Here is an 18,785-nt window from a genome sequence, read left to right as displayed (position 1 = left end):
TCGCACAAAGTCACTACATACAAATACTACTAATAGTACTAATACAGTACTTGTCATGCTTGTCATGTTATCATTTACCGATTTTAGACTTTAATATCTAACAGCAATCTTGCTTTGACTGCATTCCATCTCACTAAAAATGTTGATTTTGCCCTCATTTCTAGAGAAAGAATTCTTTTCTCCCACTTGTTTTTACTAGCGGAATGGATCAGTTCCACATACTATCGATCATGTTCGATGCCATATTGTCTATTAGCAACAATATTGTGCGCATCAGCCAAATGATTGCATATATTGCAAAGATAGCAACATGGTTGGATAGGCAACTGGATAGTCATTCAGCAAATGAACACCTATTGTTAGCATGGACTAGCATATGGATAAACATTTTTAAAAACTGTACAGTTGTGCTACAACGCCATTGGCGGTATTTTTTAATTAAGGTGAAGTGATCTACTTGACAAACGTGTTTTAAAAAGTATTATGATTCATTTTTACCTGCCCTAATACAAAATTTTGGGATGAAATGTCTGTCTCTTTATCTGTCTTTGTCAACATTGTGCCAAACACGGTTTGCTCAATTCAAGGTGCATATTTTTAGGGTAATAGCTGGAACTGATTAGGTTTAATTACGATTACATGAATATCAATGAGCCATTTTCATAATTAATGGTTTTCAGTTATTAGATTGTATCTTAAGAACGCACGGTACAAAACGCAACATAATTTAGAACATACATTGATGATAACACATTTCATGTGACATATGAAATTTGATAATGTAGCTTTTAACTTTAATGACACATTTGCATGATTAATGATTTTCAGTAATTAGGCGAAATATTAAGAAAGCATCTTTCAAATTCACTATAATAATTTGCTACATACATCTCCCAAAACAAAGTGCACAGCTTCTAAAAAGCTTCCTGATGTGGTTTATAGTCTTAAATACTCATTTGCATAACTATGATTTTCAGTAATTAGGTTATATCTTAAATTGCACATTTAAAATTCATTCAAATTTGGTACACACCTCAAACATTTTGACAATTATTGTGTGTAGGAATGAAAATCTAAACACTTTATTTTTATGGAAGGCATTCAGTTTAAATTTGGTATAAAATGTAATGTAATGTAATGTAATGTGATGTAATGTAATGTAATGCAATGTCATTCACATCAGAGGCCACATTACTGCATTGCACTGCCTTGTTGGTCTGTCATGGTAGGTGGATAAATACAAAAATATCACCTTTAACCTCTAGTCTCATCAAAAGCATTAATATATATCATTATTTCTCGATCACTCGATGGCACGTAGTACCACTGTGGCCGAACGTGCCTAGGTTTTGTTCGCTACCTTTGTCCCCACTATTTTTAGCAGCGTATGAATAGCATTATGAGCACTGAGTGAATATTTCGCTCTAGGTCATTTAGATATGTAATGCAATGGATGCTCTGGGTCTGCCAAGGTAATTCCTGATTTAGCCCATTAACTAAAACGTTTATGTCGACTAAACATATCAATGTTACAATTCTTGATATATACCTATACGGATAAGATTTTTTCTCCATATTTTATTAAAATTTTGCAACAAGAAAACACTCCTAACAACAGCCATATGTTGGTGTACATTGCAAAGATAGTAACAGGGATTGGTAGGCATGTTGACAAACATTGATAATATCCATGTACATTCATTAAGTACACATGTATATGCGGCGATGCCGATGGTGATAAATCACTTCCTTGGAATGATTTGATCATGAAAGCCCTATATTGCACTGTAAATATGTATACAGAGTAAATTAATTAACATAATAAATACGAATATTAAAATACAAGGGTTGCAATATTGTCACATCGCATTTGACGTAATGTCAATCAGCAAGTCATTAGATGATGAGAAAGTCAAATAACACCTCCAATAATCATATCCTTCACTGAAAAGTAAATAGCTCTTTACTAATTGTAACTCATATATTTAATTTAAAGGTCATTAGTTAGGGAATTTTTCTTTCTTTCTCTTCTGTTACGTGCAATCACCTATACACAAACAAGATTTCCACTCCCTTGCTTAAATTCACTAAAATGTTGAAATCAAATGCCAACAGGAAATGTCAATTACTACATTCCTGAAAATAGTACTGTGACAAAAATAGCTTGTGCTTATATACATTATCAAAGTTAGGCTGTGGGACATTCACACAACTCACACCTTTACATTGTCCCCATGCAAGATAACATTCAAGACCATGACAGACAGACAGACAGACAGACAGACAGACAGACAGACAGACAGACAGACAGACAGACACATACATACATACATACATACATACATACATACATACATACATGAATACATACATACATACGTACGTACATACATACATACATACATACGCTAGCAAACATGTCACCTTGGCTACAGCATACCACTAACATCAGCTCAATTGTGCTAAAATGATGCCCTTCTTATATACCGTTTGAAATTATTTGACCCAAAACACATAATCAAAACTCAGCTTTTGCTAACAATGTGGTATTCCGACCACTTGAACAACATAGTGAAGTACATCACACCACATTTTATGTTCTTTTGTTGAGCCAATTGTTTCTCAATGTGAGTAGTACAGTCCTGTGTGGGTGGGTAGATGAAATCTTACAGGTAGTTTGGCAATATTTATACAAACATAAATGTCTCGAACAAAATGATTAAATTAACTACAATAATCACACTCTGCACATATTAAATTACAAGTCAAATAAACTTGTATTCAAAAAGAATGACTAAGGCTCACTGTGTATTGTCATCGTCGCAAACCACGGCCTGTTTTTCGGCAACGTTCTTAACGAGCCTCCCACATATATATATATTTCGAAATGTAGTGGTAGAAATAATAACTCTGGTTTGCGAGAATGTGTATTATATTGTATGTTGTAGTATTCCCAAAGCTAGTTAGATAGTGTATACTTATTTGCTATTATTGGATATTAAAAACAAGAGTTTCAGATATGTTACACTTATTTGTCATTATTGTCAAACAGCAATTATTTACAATAGTTTCATCATTCACATTAGGGGCTACGGTGCTAATAGTCCACTTCAATGCATGCTAGGTGGTCTGTCATGGCAGGCGAGGAGCTAAAAAAATAACCTTTGACCTGTCATTGTGTGATATCAGGTCATATAGTGAGACGAAATTTTGCTACTGTAGGGGTTAAATATCAAATACTATTTTGGTAGGAATAGTAACTAATTGCATACATTGGCATATTAACAAGTATCCCATCGATTATTCTATAAAGACTTGTTCTAAAGGTGTGTAAAAGAGGTGGGTGTGTTTGTGTGTTCCTTATACCCATTGGAATTATATGTAATACGCATTTTACTCATATGATTTGCATAAGAGGAAAATGCACAAACCGAAAGATCAAAGTCAAGTTCAACGTGTTCATTGACCGTGTCTCAAAAGTGAATGCTTTGTCCTACTAAACCGTACAGGGCCACTGTTTTACTTGTAGTCAGTACCTGAAATTGAAAGTGACACTGTAATTTTGGTGTGACAAGTAGTTTTTCGCTTTCATACATTTCTGAAGTCGGTTCAAGAGAGTTCAGCTAAACTGCGATTGCCGAAGTTTCTGTGAACTTTCACATTAGGAAAAATGTATTGTGTAGAGATGTAAATCTTATCCACTTGTTAAGTAACAATAAAAGGAACATTTGTTTACATTAAAATTAGCCTTTATTGGTGTGCATCTTAGCTCCCTCTTAATATTCTAAAACTAAGAATAGCACCAAAGGCGTTGCAGCACAGCTGTACCGTTTTTAAAAATGTTTACCCTCATGCTGATCCATGCTAGGTATAGGTGTTCCTTTGCTGAAGGATTATCCAGTTGCCTATCAACCCTGTTATCTTTGCAATATCGAACATTTCCGCTTTTGCTATGGGCGTGGTTATGTTGCTAGACATATTTGTATACATTTTCGAATGTTCATTCATTTGTCTATTAATCCCTGTTGTTAGCGTTGCAATATATGTGATCATTTGGCTGTTGCCATGGGCGTGGTCTTGTTGCTAGGCATATTTGCATACTTTTTGAATGTTTATTCACTTGTCTAAGAATCCCTGTTATTATTTTTGTGAAATACACCACTGTTTGACTGTTGCTATGGATATGGCCATTGTTGCTAGGGATATTTGCATACATTTTGTGAACTTGTAGTCACTTGCCTACCAGATGATGTTGTTATTTGACCAAAATATACTGCAATTTGGTTGTTGCTAAGGGCATGGTCATGGTTGCTTAGGCCAATTTTGTCAAAATGTTTTGAAGAAAATGTCATCAAGTTTCAGTCACATTGACCAAGTACTTTTTGAGATATAAGTTTTTGACTAAAATTCACACTTTTACACCTAATTTGCATATCACTCATGAGATCATTATAAGATTTATAATGTATATACCCCCAGATATATCCCAATTATATTTCAGCTCAATCTGTTCAGTAGTTTTGGCATTAAAGATTGTTTTACCAAAAGACACATTTTAGCAATAATTTGCATATTACTGATGTAATCTTGTCATAAACAAATCTTAATTTTTGAATACACACCCCTGAAAGCATTCCCACAGTAGTTTTTAAGGTTTACCCAAATCACATACCTGTGATGCAATTATTTTGTTTTCAACAAATACCCAACTAGACACCAAAAGTAATTTCCCCACCAAATACAAAGGCAACCGGATAATCTACTATTGTTATTCATGGAGGGCACATTCACATTCGATAGTTTTTGTTGTTGTTGTTGGTTTTAAAAAAGAAATATTGCGCGTTAAATATGGGTTCGAGCTTGAGGCTGTAGCACACTAATATAACATTCCTGCAAACTACGGTGTGAGAAGGGGGCAGTGAGGCGTTAGCGTGTGTTTTATATGTATGTGTTGTTATCTTTTCCGTCTAGATTACTTATTTTACCCTAATACACGACTATTATGTACCTTCATTTAGCATTCTAGTGCTAATCATTAATTATCAATACAACCTATTTCGTGAATTGGATGGCGAAAAAACCCGCACGATTACACGTGACGTGTAGCAAAATGCAAATTCTCACCGACGTGTAGGCTAATGGTCCTGGCGAACTGAATTAATGCTACAGTAATTAGTTAACTAGCTAGAATTCCGTGAATAGATAATTCGGAAACAACATGTACGTTTTCATGTGATGCTATACGTGGTTCATACGTAATTATAGGCATAGGAATAATCGACAACAGCTTAAACATATCACACTCACCTTTCATGTCTCCGCCTTGAGAACTATGCTCCTCCTGATCGAGATGCGTAGTGGCTTTTCATACCCTAACAATTACCATGATTTATGATTGTATTTGTTATGTGTGGGGAAATCTCCTCCCCCTTTCTTTGCGTCATTCGAAACTAAAAGTCCAATTTTTTTGAAGTTTTATATTTATGAAAGCCTGTGTGACTTCTCGGTAGCGATTGGGGGGCAAGGTTAAACCTAGAGACTATCACTTTTTTTTGTTAACAGATAATTATAATGAATGCAATCAATATGGCGGTCTTCTTAATCCATATTTTAAAAGCAAATTACTGTCTGGTTTTAATGTAGAAAGAAACGACCCCGATTTGCAAATCGAACATGCTACTAGTGAACCACAGTCCACCTGACTGTGCTAAAACTAATCCCTGTCAACTTCTATACGTTATTCACATCTCAATAATGAATAACCACCAAAACCGCAGCAAGGTATGTTTTTATGCCATGCATTTCCTGTTGTGAGTGGCATAGCCCTGCGTGGGTGGATAGAATCTGAAGTAGTTGGCAATATTTACACACCTACATGTCTCGAACAAAAAAAAAGATCTACATCTGTCATGTTACGAGTTATAATCGACAATTATTTAAACATTAGGGGCACCGTTTCAACAACAGTTATCTAAATGTACTAGTTCAGTTATGAGAGAGAGAGAGAGAGAGAGAGAGAGAGAGAGAGAGAGAGAGAGAGAGAGAGAGAGAGAGAGAGAGAGAGAGAGAGAGAGAGAGAGAGAGAGAGAGAGAGAGAGAGAGAGAGAATATTGGGGCGTCTGTGTATACCTTAAAATATAATCTAAACCAAGCTAGAGCGACACTCAGGCTACTTACTAATCAAAAACGTGGAGTTCATAAGTAGGGCACGTACCGTTATTAATAATTGACATTTATAATTTAATAGTTAAAGTGCCATCATCTTAATTCATTGTGCACATGGAAACGTTTAACCTGCATTATAAGCATTCTACGAAAGAATAAACTTTCCTTTTAAAACCATAAAGGGATATTTAGAATAACCTCTCGAGGTATGATGTAGGCTTTGAACTTCGTACAATAGCATAATTATCTGTCTGTCATAGTACAAACAATGATGATACCCGAGGTGACCTCCGATGTATTTTGCCTTAAGTCTGGTCAGGTACGAGGTATGCCATATCGTCAAACATCTACAGGTTAAGTCGTTGACCCTGAAAAAATGGTTCACACGGAATGGTTCATACGGAATATTTCATTTCTGTTACTGAGAAACTGTGGTTGTAGTGGGACAATGTGTTTGTATTATTTTTTATCCAAATGTTTCGCCATGAAAATCTGCATATTGACAGTAAAAGTGAAGGTTTACTCACTCCAAATGATACCAAAAAAATTGCCATTTACTGAAGAGAAATGATGTACATGTACCTTTTTTTAAATTATCAAATACATTTGTTATTTGTCCATCTCGGATTTCATTTCGTTCGTTGCCTTTCCTTTGTTTGAAGTCCTAATTAATACAATCTGGTACCCCAGGCGCAGTCAATCAGAAAGATATGCACATGCATGTCGACTTAAGTATTGGTAAAACTAGTACATCTCTTTATTCAACATCTACATCAATTGTACAGTTCAAATTTCTAACTTTTACATACAACATACCGTTTGCCTGTGTAATTTTGTAAATCATTTACAAAACTGTGACGTTTCACATACAGGTCACTTTGTATAAAAAATTCTGACAAAGGAAAGTGTTATTCTTGTATACAGACATTTTCAACTTTCAATCTTGCAAGTTGAGCTGTTGGAGGCTAAGCTGTTATAAGAAATGGGTGGAGTAAATTTAATTAAAATAAATTTTTCTGCTGTCAGTACATTTGAAAACATTGATTTTAGAATGCAATTTATGATTGATGTTCGGTTTGTTTTACCAAATATTTCAATAGATCTGTACGTGTGTGTTAATGCGTGCAGACGGTATGATTGAAAGGGGCATCATATCCATTTATAGATAACCTTTTGTTATATTGTCTGGGTCACGAAGAAAAACCCAAGCATGCAGTCGAGCCGCTGTAGAGTGTCAATTTAGATAATGATACTAATGTAAAATTCTATTAGAGTGGTATAGACCAATTCCTTTCAAACTATTGTCTATGTTCACTCCCCTATGTACACCAATGTTCCGAAACTGATCTCGTCTCGTTGCCATTCCGTGTGTACAGTAATTTAGTGTCAGTGCACAGGAACTCGCTGACCTTTGACATCGTGATGCTTATACCCCATTAACAATGCGTGCATACACAATGGATATAGGAGATTACTCATCTGTGCTTTTCATATGGCTAAACAATTCCTAGTAGTTGGTGGATAATACATTTAGTGCATAAACATACTATTTTATACCCGTTTGCCGTTTGAATTTGCCACGAAATTCTCCGAAGGAGAACAATATATCCATTTCCCGTGAACTGTTTATATTTTACCAACTCATCTAAGCATGCTTAGTTCAAGAAATAAGTCATGACAGGTCATGTGTGAACAAAATTTGTTTATATACTAGCAAACCATCTGTCCTAACAAATTATGCTAATGTGCAACTTAACTGAAATTATATGCGCGAAAAATATCATATTTCCATCACTAGTAAATAAAATAGCCAGTGTAGCCAGTTAACCTAATGTCACTGACCCCGGCCAATAAACTTTACTAAAATCACCATTTTGTGACAACTACAGACCCCACAGCGTCATAGACCCTGAGTACAAGGTTTTTGATCCAAATATACTTTTCTCTGACCTCTTTGTTTAGCTGTTTTCATGGCATTGAGTAAATTTTTATATCTTCTGCCTCTGAATCAGTGACTGCTATTCTAACATTTTTATCGGTAGTGACTGATATGTATAGGGGCCTTCCTAAACCTCTGTCATCAATATAACCTATTAGTTCCCCACTTGGTGACAGTTTCACAATCCTGCGATTGCCACTGTCACAAACGTATATGTTGTCACAGCTGTCGATGGCAAGTCCAGTTGGAGAAAGCAGTTTGTGATGATCATCCGGGGGACAGTATGAAAATTTCAACTTTGCTTCTTTGGACTCATTGATCTCAAAAGCTTGCACTCGGTTGTTTTCGTTATCGGATACAATGATCTGATTCTGACTATTAACGACTACAGACATGGGGTTATCAAATTCTCCCACTTCCCTCCCAATCGTAGTGAACAAATCCCCATTTCTTTCATATACGGACACACAATTATGTTTGATATCTGTAAAAAATATCTTGTCATTCATGACAGCGATTCCCCGTGGTTTTATATTTGGATTTTGAACTATACTAGTGAATTTATGCGAAGGTGTATTTCTAACCAACGTGACAATCTGATTATTAGCTGTGTCGGTAAAAATAATTTCATCATTTGTCGACACTGCTGTGTCCCATGGCCTCATATTTTTACGAACACCTGGAAGTTGATGATCTTTGAGATTTATTTTTTCACAAACTTTATACGCTCCATTTACATAGTCTACAATAGTCAGTCTCATCTTGTTATTATCTGCAACAACTATTTTGTTTCCAGGAATGAATGATATCCCACGTGGACAGGCAAAACCAGATACCTTTCCATGCAATGACCATATGGGAATAGTTTCTGTACCTGAAAAACACAATTGAAAAGTTAAGTTATTAGATAATCAATTTAATTATATAGTGTATATAATCAGTTGTTCATATAGTTATTTCTATGTTCAATTGACATGTGGAATTTGTAATATATGCTGTCTAATGCTAAACTGGCAATGCATGTAGCATGCAAGACGTAATCACTTTTGACATGGTTGTTTTGATTATTAGCACAACTGAACTGATAAGGCGCCGTAGTACTATAGGCATGGTGTGGTGTCTGTCCGTCTATATGCCCATGTGTTCAAATCAAAATAAAGGCACCACAGGTCTGTGTTTGGGTCAACATATGTGATTGTGGGTTTTGGGGGCGGATTCGCCTGATATTTGGTGGAAATGTTGATAGGGTGTGTACACAAATGGATGTTTATTAAATGTAAAAGGCACTGTTAGTTTAAGACTTACTGGTTGCTTGTGTGATCATATGTGCATCTGATGGTTCACTGAACACCCCAATACCAGCTGAGTTCCTGGCTGCCACACGGAACTGATAAGTGTGGTCGTCTGTCAAATCATCAATCTCCACTATAGTTTTCTCAGGATCTATTGTAGGAGAAAGCATAACCCAGTGATTGTTGGAATGGTCCATTCTTTGAAGGATGTAGTTTGATATTGTAGCTCCACCATCTGATACAGGAGATGACCAGCTAATTGTCACCTTGTTATCACATTCACCAATTACTATTGGTTTACCTGGTGCACCTGGAGTTTCTGGAGAACAAAATTAGGACATTTAAAGATAATAAATTATAATAATTTCATTTGATCTTCCTTCATCATATAGTAACTTGAAACCACAGTAAGTTAAACCTTTAATCAGTTATAATATTTATTTTTTACAAAGTAAATTTGATGTTCTATAATCTAGTTACTTCAAAAGTAGTGCAACTGCATATTTTATTAGCTCTATGTATAGGCCTTGGTCTGCAATGTATGTTGTTGAATGAAGATCTTGAGATCCTAATAAAAACAACTGGCATACTATTTAAAAAATTACCATCCAAAAACACCTATCGTCCGGAAATGAATTAGAGGTACTGGTGTAACATAACACTTATTATCACCATTGCATAAACCCTTGGAACTTAATTATTGACAGAATTAGAAGTCAGATTAAATCGGACAGATCACCATCAGATCCTCAGCAATATAACGTATATGCCTGACAAAACTGTTCACATACATTGAGCAGCTTTGGTTTTAGAAAAGAAAGTTCACCAGCCATTCTTAGTTTCTTCAATACTTATACAAACCATGTAGCTTCTCATTGAAGACAATTTGCCAAGCTTTTACATGAAGTGCTCTATCAAATAATAGACAAGTGCAACTTGTGTAATGTACTTACTGTGTGATGGTCTGGTAACAATTGGATTTGACGGTTCACTGAACTCTCCAACAACGGTCATATTCTGTGCTGCTACTCTGAACTGGTAAGTACACCCCTCAATTAAGCCATCTACAAATAGTCTTAGCTCGGTGTAACTAACTGATGTCACCGTTTTCCATTGGTTGGTAATGTTTTCCAAACTTTGAATGAGGTACTTGGTTATTGCTGATCCACCATCTGACTCTGGCTCTGACCAAGTTATAGTTGCTGTATTTTTAGTAAAGTCGGTTACTGCTGGTTTTATGGGAGCACTTGGTAATCCTAAAAAAATATAGGGAACATGTAGTAACCAAGTACTTAAATATTCTTAATGAAGGAAGAAATGAAGATGAAAATGCACATATAACATAAATATTTGATTTTCCCTCACATAGGAAGTGCAGGTTACTTTTAAATTTGTTTCTAAATTATACAATCATTCTCAACCGGTGCTGTACATATAAATGTATGTTAATGCTACCAATCTTAATAACTTACCATACAGGGCTTTGGTTTTGATATCATCTGAAACACTATATTTTCCAACACCAGCTGCGTTCTTTGCTGCAACTCTAAATTGGTAGATATATCCTTCAACCAGACTATGTACTACAAAGGTAGTGTCCCCAGAATCAACATCAGATGAAACCTCTTTCCAGTGTGTGTTGACTTTGTCCTTTTTATGAATGATATAGGATAAAATTGGTGATCCCCCATCTGATACAGGTTTGGACCATTCCAATGTCACTCTGCTGGCATTTATTTCAAGCACATTTAGTTGTTCTGGACGCCCAGGAACATCTAAAAAATGATAAATAGATGCTATTCAGACTCTAGATATTAAAACAGTAGAACGCTGAATTGGCTGCACAAAATAAAGTGGTTACTTCAGAAATACGTCCTCTACGATGGCATAGTAATTAACACTAGCGTAGTATCTGACAATGGACAGACAGACCCCAAAGTTGTAGTCCCCTTTGAGCTTCGCCCCTTAGGAGCTAAATATTATTATATACTTGCAGTTATCGTCATATAATGAGCATACAATACTATAACTCATAATCGGTATTTACATCTTTGCACTGATTTTTATTTATCAAATAAAATATGTAATCTTACCATATGGAGATTTAGTTGTGGTGCAATCTGACAAATCACTGAATGAGCCGATACCCTCTGAATTCTTTGCCGCAACTCTGAATTGGTAAGTGCGTCCTTCAATCAGTCCTGTCGAAACATAACAGTTGTCAAAAGGTTCCACATCACGTGACACAACTTTCCAGTGCGTTTCAATATTATCTTTTCTTTCAATGACGTAGTTTGATACTGCCCTGCCACCATCGGATAGAGGGCCCGACCATTGGATGGTTAATTTGCTAGCACAGACTTCAGTGGTAATTGGTTTTCCTGGAGATGATGGTACATCTAGTGGAGAAATCAAATTTTAAAAATGTGTCAAGCAAGGAAGAACGTATGGTTCGGTAAGTGTGACTGTATGTACCTATACTGGCAGCTGAGAGAATTAGTAGGCAGATACAAAGTCGGTGTATTTGTTCACGTAAGATGATGTTGGTTAATGTATTAATTAAATGATATTTTATGTGAACAAATAGACCTTGACATACAGATTTAACTGTCAGAAGATCGCAAAAGCACGAAAATCCGAGTATATAACTATATAACTTTATATATACATATATGTATAACTACATATATAACTATATATATAACTATATATATATATATATATATAAGGTTTCTCACCACATTATGAATGTCATTCTATGAAACTCACCATATTTCCGTTTAGTTGTTGTTGGATTGCAAGCTTTACTATACTCTCCAAGTCCCACTGCATTATGTGCTGCTACTCTGAACTGATATGTGTTCCCCTCAGTCAAACCAGATACGATAAACTCGGTACATTTTGGATCAACATCCGATGACTCTACTGTCCATTCATTCTCTTCTTTCCATTTCCTTTGAATTGTGTAGTTGGTAATTGAAGTGTTGTTACGTGCCTCGGGTTCCGACCAACGGATTGCTACTTTGTTGGCATCAACGTCGATAATGTTGGGTGTCCCAGGAATCCCAGGGAGAGCTACAGATTTAGAATGAAGTCGAATATATCTGTCTTTACTAATTCATTGTTTATCATACATCATAACAAGTGAAAACATACCAGTAAATATCAAGCAAACATGTTTCTATCTAGCTTGTCTACATCTGAGTGTATCAGAAAGGTTAATCTTTAAAGTGGGTTTTGTAAGCGCTTTGCTTTAAATATTGATTAAACTGTTCTTAGATTTGTATAATGGTCGTGTTGTCGCATACCTTCCGTGACACTACAATATTGTAATTTGTCACTCTTCAGTTCAAACCATAATACCTTAGGGATATTCCCTTGACATAATTATATGCATTATAAATGACGTCACCGGGTCATTTAGGTTTGAGTTCATTCAATTGCAAGTAGTGGTATCCTTTAGTAAGTAGAATACCGCGAGGACATTTCAAGTATGCTAAAGACGTTATTCCCATAAACGTTCCAACTCAAACTGTGTCCCTTTACGTGAAATCCAGTGTGACGTAAGCTAATTACAGAAGACACTGATATAATTCAAACTAGATTTATCAAGAATCACCTTTCAGTTGAAAATGCAATAAAGAGCCTGCGATACCAGCTGTTTTGTTTGTTTGTTTGTTTGTTTGTTTAACTGTCTGTCTGTCTGTCTGTCTGTCTGTTTGTCTGTCAGTCTCAGCTGTCTGTCTGTCTGTCTGTCTGCCTGTCTGTCTGTTTTTTTCTTTTATAAGTGATCACTTTACCTTTCTTTTGTTCTTCCTCATATACCTCTATGTAGTCTTTTATAAGAGGGCTTCTGCCAATCTTTACCAGCAATTGTTTAAGATAACACAGTAGGTCTTCTTCAGATTTGCATACATGGTCACTCAGATATGCGAATATTGCTGTGGGATTTTTCAATTTTTCTAACGGACGTGCTTTGATTTGCCCTTTGGCTAGATCTCTGATCTTCTGCTCATCATCTTCCCCAATCTCCTCGCTTAGGTCAAAAAAGAGCTGCCGAAGAGGAGAGATAACAGTTTTTGCCATTCATGGAAATTCTGTTGAGGAGGAAGGGTATCATTCTGTGATTATCAACTCAACACATTTTCAAGTCTGCATTCATTGAAAATAAAACATAACAATACAACAATACGGTTCTACGCATTTACACTGTGTCTTAGGTATGTATTACACCTAAACACTCCCATGAATGAATATTTTTATAAATACCTTAACTTCGGACAAATGCTCTGAAAATGCAACAATTCAGAAAGGCGTCGAAATCGGGAAATTCTATTCAACGTGCAATTGTAAATGAACAGTTGCTTCCCAGTGAGAACAGGAAACCTGTTTGTAAAGTGCATGTTGCACCAGGTCAAACTGGTTTGTCCAATCCAGGCTTTGCTACGAAATGTCCTTGATAATTTGTTTAAAAGACACAGTAAATACACACAATATACCAATTGCACATTCCACACAAATATACACGCACGAACTTACTGCCGTACCAAGAACTTTCAGATTTATGCACACATTCTACTCAAGGGAGCTGTCATTATTTATGACGGGGGGTGGAGGAATTGCTTTGAAATTCAATACGCCGTATTCCGGTTATCGAAAAAGCCCCGAAAAGATAAAAGATATGATTGTTTGGCCACTAGGGGCGCTGTTTTAGAACCGGAAGTGAGGGCCAGAAATAGTAGAGCATTGTTGCAAAGCATAGTCTATAGGCATCGTAACCACTGACTAAAGATTGTCTGTCATTCCCCGTAACTTTACGCTATAATATTGCATTATCGCCCATCAAATAACGAAATAGCAAATTAACCTCTCGTTCTCCTAATATTTCGCGTAAGTTTGGCTCTGCAATTCGAACGTGAGGAAAACCCAAAAGTAGCAACATTTTGAAACGGGTAGTACACTGACATCTCACTCACGTTTTCAGTGTGACCTCGTCCATTTGCGTTACCGTTGGAGAAATTGTAGTGATTGCTTCCAGTCAAACATCGGAACGGAAAAAGGTACAAAAACAGAGGAAAGAACCTTCAAAATCACAATATACGCTACAGTTATTGCAGCTTGTATAAAACCAATCTGATTAAAATCCGATGTAGATGTCGGCTAATCGTTCATTGCTATTTTACTTTCGTTATTGTGCGTGAATTGACCTGCGTGGTACATGTTTGATCGCCTCCTCTACCGATCAGGACAAAAACGTAAACATGTACCACGAAGGTCAATTCAGGCAAAATAACGAAGGTAAAATAGCAATGAACGATTAGCCGACATCTCCATCGGATTTTAATCAGATCGGTATAAGACATGGTATGATGAGTGAACCACGTAAACGTTACATGGAAGGCCAATTCATTGAAGGGGTGGGCGGTGTGGTACATCAATCACAATAACAATATTTATGATTCGTTGCCGACTTCAATGGGTTTTTTTATACACTGATGGTCCTGAATGAAGAATAGCAAGCTAACCAAAGTGTGATAGTAAAGTTGAGTATATCAATACACATATGTTTATGCCAACTTATAACCAGTACATGAAATGGTTTTTTCCGGACAAAGTTTTATGATTTCACCCGTGGTGCTACACCACTGTTCTAATAAACAAGAAAGGCCTAAGTATGCGGCGACATCAGTTACAATATAAACATGTGGCTTGGTAATTGTCGACCGAACTCTCAATATTGCAATGACTGTAGCTGTAAGCCGTTCAATCTGATTAAAATCCGATGTAGATGTCGGCTAATCGTTCATTGCTATTTTACCTTCGTTATTTTGCCTGATATTATTTTTCTTGGTACATGTTTACATTTTTCAGCCTGATCGTAGAGGAGGCAATCAGGCAGGCTAAAAAATGTAAACATGTACCAAGAAGGTCAATTCAGGCAAAATAACGAAGGTAAAATAGCAATGAACGATCAGCCAACATCTACATCGGATTTTAATCAGATTGGAAGCTGTTGTCAGATTTGTAATTTTCTAATCGTTCTTTTGTCCAGCAACAGACACCAGTAAGGTAAAGAAATATGTTTATCATGTCTACATCAGGTATATTTCGAAGGTCATCCGTCCAACTTTCAATGTTTCCGCTGTCGATTAGTAATCTTTTGATGCCCGACATCCACTATTCGTCTCCTCTTCCGTTCTCTCAGAAAATTATCATTTTCTAGTGTTTCAAGACCAAGGTTGACAGCATTTCTGGCGATATCTAGTAGATTTAGAAGTAGTAATTTTCCACTCTTTTATGAATGCACGGGGTTCTTTTACGCCCATTTTGTTGACAGCTTCATACATCGCCATACTATTAGATGCCATGACGAAAATTCTGGCCCTCACTTTGTCAGATATGGTGCGCCCTCTCGCGATACTTTCCTGCGAAACAACCGGAAGTTCGATAACCGGAATACGCCGTATTAAATTTGAGTAACCTCCCCTGCCTGGCTTCAAATTTTTTCGAAACCCCTCCTTGTCCCAATCTTTTTTCATACCCCCACCCCTCCATTCTACAGTCATAATGGCGTTCTACAAACATTACACAAATTGAGGTTGAGTGTTCCATTGAGATCCATCCATCCATCCATCCATCCATCCATCCATCCATCCATCCATCCATCCATCCATACATACATACATACATACATACATACATACACACACACACACATACATACATACATACATACATACATACATACATACATACATACATACATACATACAAAACCAGTCATTTTATTTTGAAATTGAATTTCCTCATAACATGATGGATGTAGCTTATTTGAAAAGGCAGATGTGACAATGAATGCAGCTTGTTCCCAAAGTAGCTAGTAAAATTGGCGATATAAGTTGAATCAATCTTTGAGGTGGGGGTGTTGTGTTCCTGGAGATTTTTGAAATTCAAGGACTAAAAGAATGATTTCTGGTGCTATTTTAACATGTCAAGGTTGTAATAATACTACATAAATTTGAGTGGCACTATACCCTTTCACTCCCGTGTTTTTTAGTACCCCCCCCCCCTTTGACGTCCCAGTTTTTGAGTGAACCGCTCTATTCCTCCGACCCCCCCCCGGCCATAAATAATGACGACTCCCTGAGAGCTGTCGAAATTTCAAATGGGGTCACATTTTAGTATCGCGAATTGAACACGTATGAGCATAATGATATTTTACACAGATTAAATATTTCGTTACACCGGTGTAGCGGTACCTCGTTTCGGCCTTCAGGGGCAACACTGAAGTCGTTTTGACCAGTTTAATAACAGTTACCAGTCAAATGCACAGACCACTAAAATACACATTACGTACGTTCAGTCTAGATCTCATACTCACGTTTCTACGGCAAGGTAAATATAAACTACATCAAGTCGAAGTAATTGGTCGTCACTGTGAACTATAAATGGCGACCGTTCAAAGCTGTTACGGTTTCTGCAGATCTAAGGCTGGCAAATTATCCATTTCTGAAAAATTTCAAATTTCCAGGAAATGGGGGTGACGTCTACGCATGCGTTATTTGACTGTTCAAAAGTATTTGTTTGTTAACAGCGCCACCGTGCCACAGGGTTACCTAGTCTATTGATGTGATGAGTTGCGTTGTGTTGTGTTGTGTTGTGTTGTGTTGTGTTGTGTTGCATTGTGTTGTGATGTGATGTGTTGCGTTGTGTTGTGTTGTGTTGTGTTGTGTTGTGTTGTGTTGTGTTGTGTTGTGTTGTGTTGCATTGTGTTGTGATGTGATGTGTTGTGTTGTGTTGTGTTGTGTTGTGTTGTGTTGTGTTGCATTGTGATGTGTTGTGTTGTGTTTGTTGTGTTGTGTTGGTTGTGTTGTGTCACATCGAATCGTATTGTTTTCCATATATGGATACTTTAAATTATGAAATATAGACATTGGGTACACCATGTATCATGCAGGATATGACAAACAACATTTTTTCGGCTATCTACTAGCTTCCCATATTCCAGGTTTTTTCACAAGTTACTAATGCAAGTTTCAACTGTTTACAACCATGCATATTGCAATATATTTTATGTGATTAGGAATTCGCACATTTACAGCGAAGCCATTGGCGTTGGTGGCGCACTCACAGACTACTTGTATGGCCTATCATTGGCATCACAGATTAAACGCCTTCTCTATGTATGGTAATGATACGATCAAGCTTCTGAGCGAGAGAGAGAGAGAGAGAGAGAGGAGAGAGAGAGAGAGAGAGAGAGAGAGAGAGAGAGAGAGAGAGAGAGAGAGAGAGAGAGAGAGAGAGAGAGAGAGAGAGAGAGAGAGAGAGAGAGAGAGAGAGAGAGAGAGAGAGAGAGAGAGAGAGAGAGAGAGAGAGAGAGAGAGAGAGAGAGAGAGAGAGAGAGAGAGAGAGAGAGAGGAGAGAGAGAGAGAGAGAGAGAGAGAGAGATTTCTCACTAAAAACTCGTATGGTTTATGCGTAATTATTAATTTGTTCTTTGACTTAATTTCCGACATACCGGTTCAAAAATCGCACACTAGCCCTGCGTAAACGTCAACAGATAAAATTCTTTAGTACTATAGAATTGTCATGTCAGCAATATGGCAACGTAATTTAACGTACGTACGTTGCACGCAAACTAACATTGACTAAATAAATTGCACCACACTATTCTAACATTGACGTCATTCAAAGAGCTCAACACTGATTGTGCTTCCAATACTTGAGTATGTGTGTGTCCAAATATGTTTAGCCACGTTTTTGCTTCCTTCTTCCTTTCTCCATCCCCACTCTCGTATACTAGGCAGTAACAATGCATATGCTCAGCTGGTAGACCTTGAACTTTTTTAAAAAATCATCGTCGTAAAAACCACACACCTCTTTACGGCATCGCTCTTAACTCTACGCTGTATTAGTGTATCGTCGCAAACCACAGCCTCTTTTACGACACTGTCAACGACTCACCGCCAATGCAAGAGGCTTTCTTTCGCAGTATCCCAGAAGAATGAACAGCTCTGGTTTGCGAGAATGTATTTAGTGGAAAACCTTTTTTCTGGATCACGATAATGACATGCGGCAAAGGAAGATGTAAATGAAATTTAAATGATAGAAAACCCGACCACTGATCCGTTATATTCTAATCCTGGACCAGTACTTGATTCTTCTAACAATGAATTATTGTTAAAATGTTTGTTTTATATGCAAGCCATCAACGTCAAAAGATTCATTTAATGCCAAAATCAAGCAGCTCTATGACGTTAATCAAACATAATTAGTTTTGGATGAAGACTCACGAATCAAGAAAGTCTTGCACATATATGTATTTTGATGTCAAATTAAAGCTACCGAGGGTTGATATTCTACGTAGTTCGAATGCCAGACTGTTCCAT

General features: G+C 36.8%; 1 protein-coding gene across 1 annotated transcript; it reads right to left on the bottom strand.

The window, feature by feature from the left end:
- Nucleotides 1-8,133: 8,133 nt before the first annotated feature.
- LOC144448060 (myomesin-2-like) lies at nucleotides 8,134-16,843 on the bottom strand. Its single transcript, XM_078138209.1, has 8 exons — nucleotides 16,778-16,843; nucleotides 13,197-13,493; nucleotides 12,166-12,471; nucleotides 11,490-11,795; nucleotides 10,869-11,171; nucleotides 10,350-10,652; nucleotides 9,410-9,715; nucleotides 8,134-8,978 (listed from the first exon to the last, which is right to left on the bottom strand). The coding sequence occupies exons 2-8, from the start codon at nucleotides 13,480-13,482 to the stop codon at nucleotides 8,134-8,136; spliced, it is 2,655 nt and encodes an 884-aa protein (XP_077994335.1). The 5' UTR covers nucleotides 13,483-13,493; nucleotides 16,778-16,843.
- Between the last annotated feature and the right edge of the window lie 1,942 nt (nucleotides 16,844-18,785).

The sequence above is a fragment of the Glandiceps talaboti genome, chromosome 17 (assembly GCF_964340395.1).
Source record: "Glandiceps talaboti chromosome 17, keGlaTala1.1, whole genome shotgun sequence".
Taxonomy (NCBI): Eukaryota; Metazoa; Hemichordata; class Enteropneusta; family Spengelidae; genus Glandiceps; species Glandiceps talaboti.
The sequence above is the reverse complement of the archived record's forward strand: the minus strand, read 5'-3'. Positions and strand labels throughout refer to the sequence as shown.

Excerpts from the sequence above, each read along its gene's own strand:
- LOC144448060 (XM_078138209.1), bottom strand. The coding sequence starts at position 13,482 with ATGGCAAAAACTGTTATCTCTCCTCTTCGGCAGCTCTTTTTTGACCTA. Across the intron at positions 9,716-10,349 it reads TGTTACCAGACCATCACACA|AAACTCCAGGTGCACCAGGT; the intron begins GTAAGTACATTA and ends TTTGTTCTCCAG. Across the intron at positions 8,979-9,409 it reads TATGATCACACAAGCAACCA|GTACAGAAACTATTCCCATA; the intron begins GTAAGTCTTAAA and ends TGTGTTTTTCAG.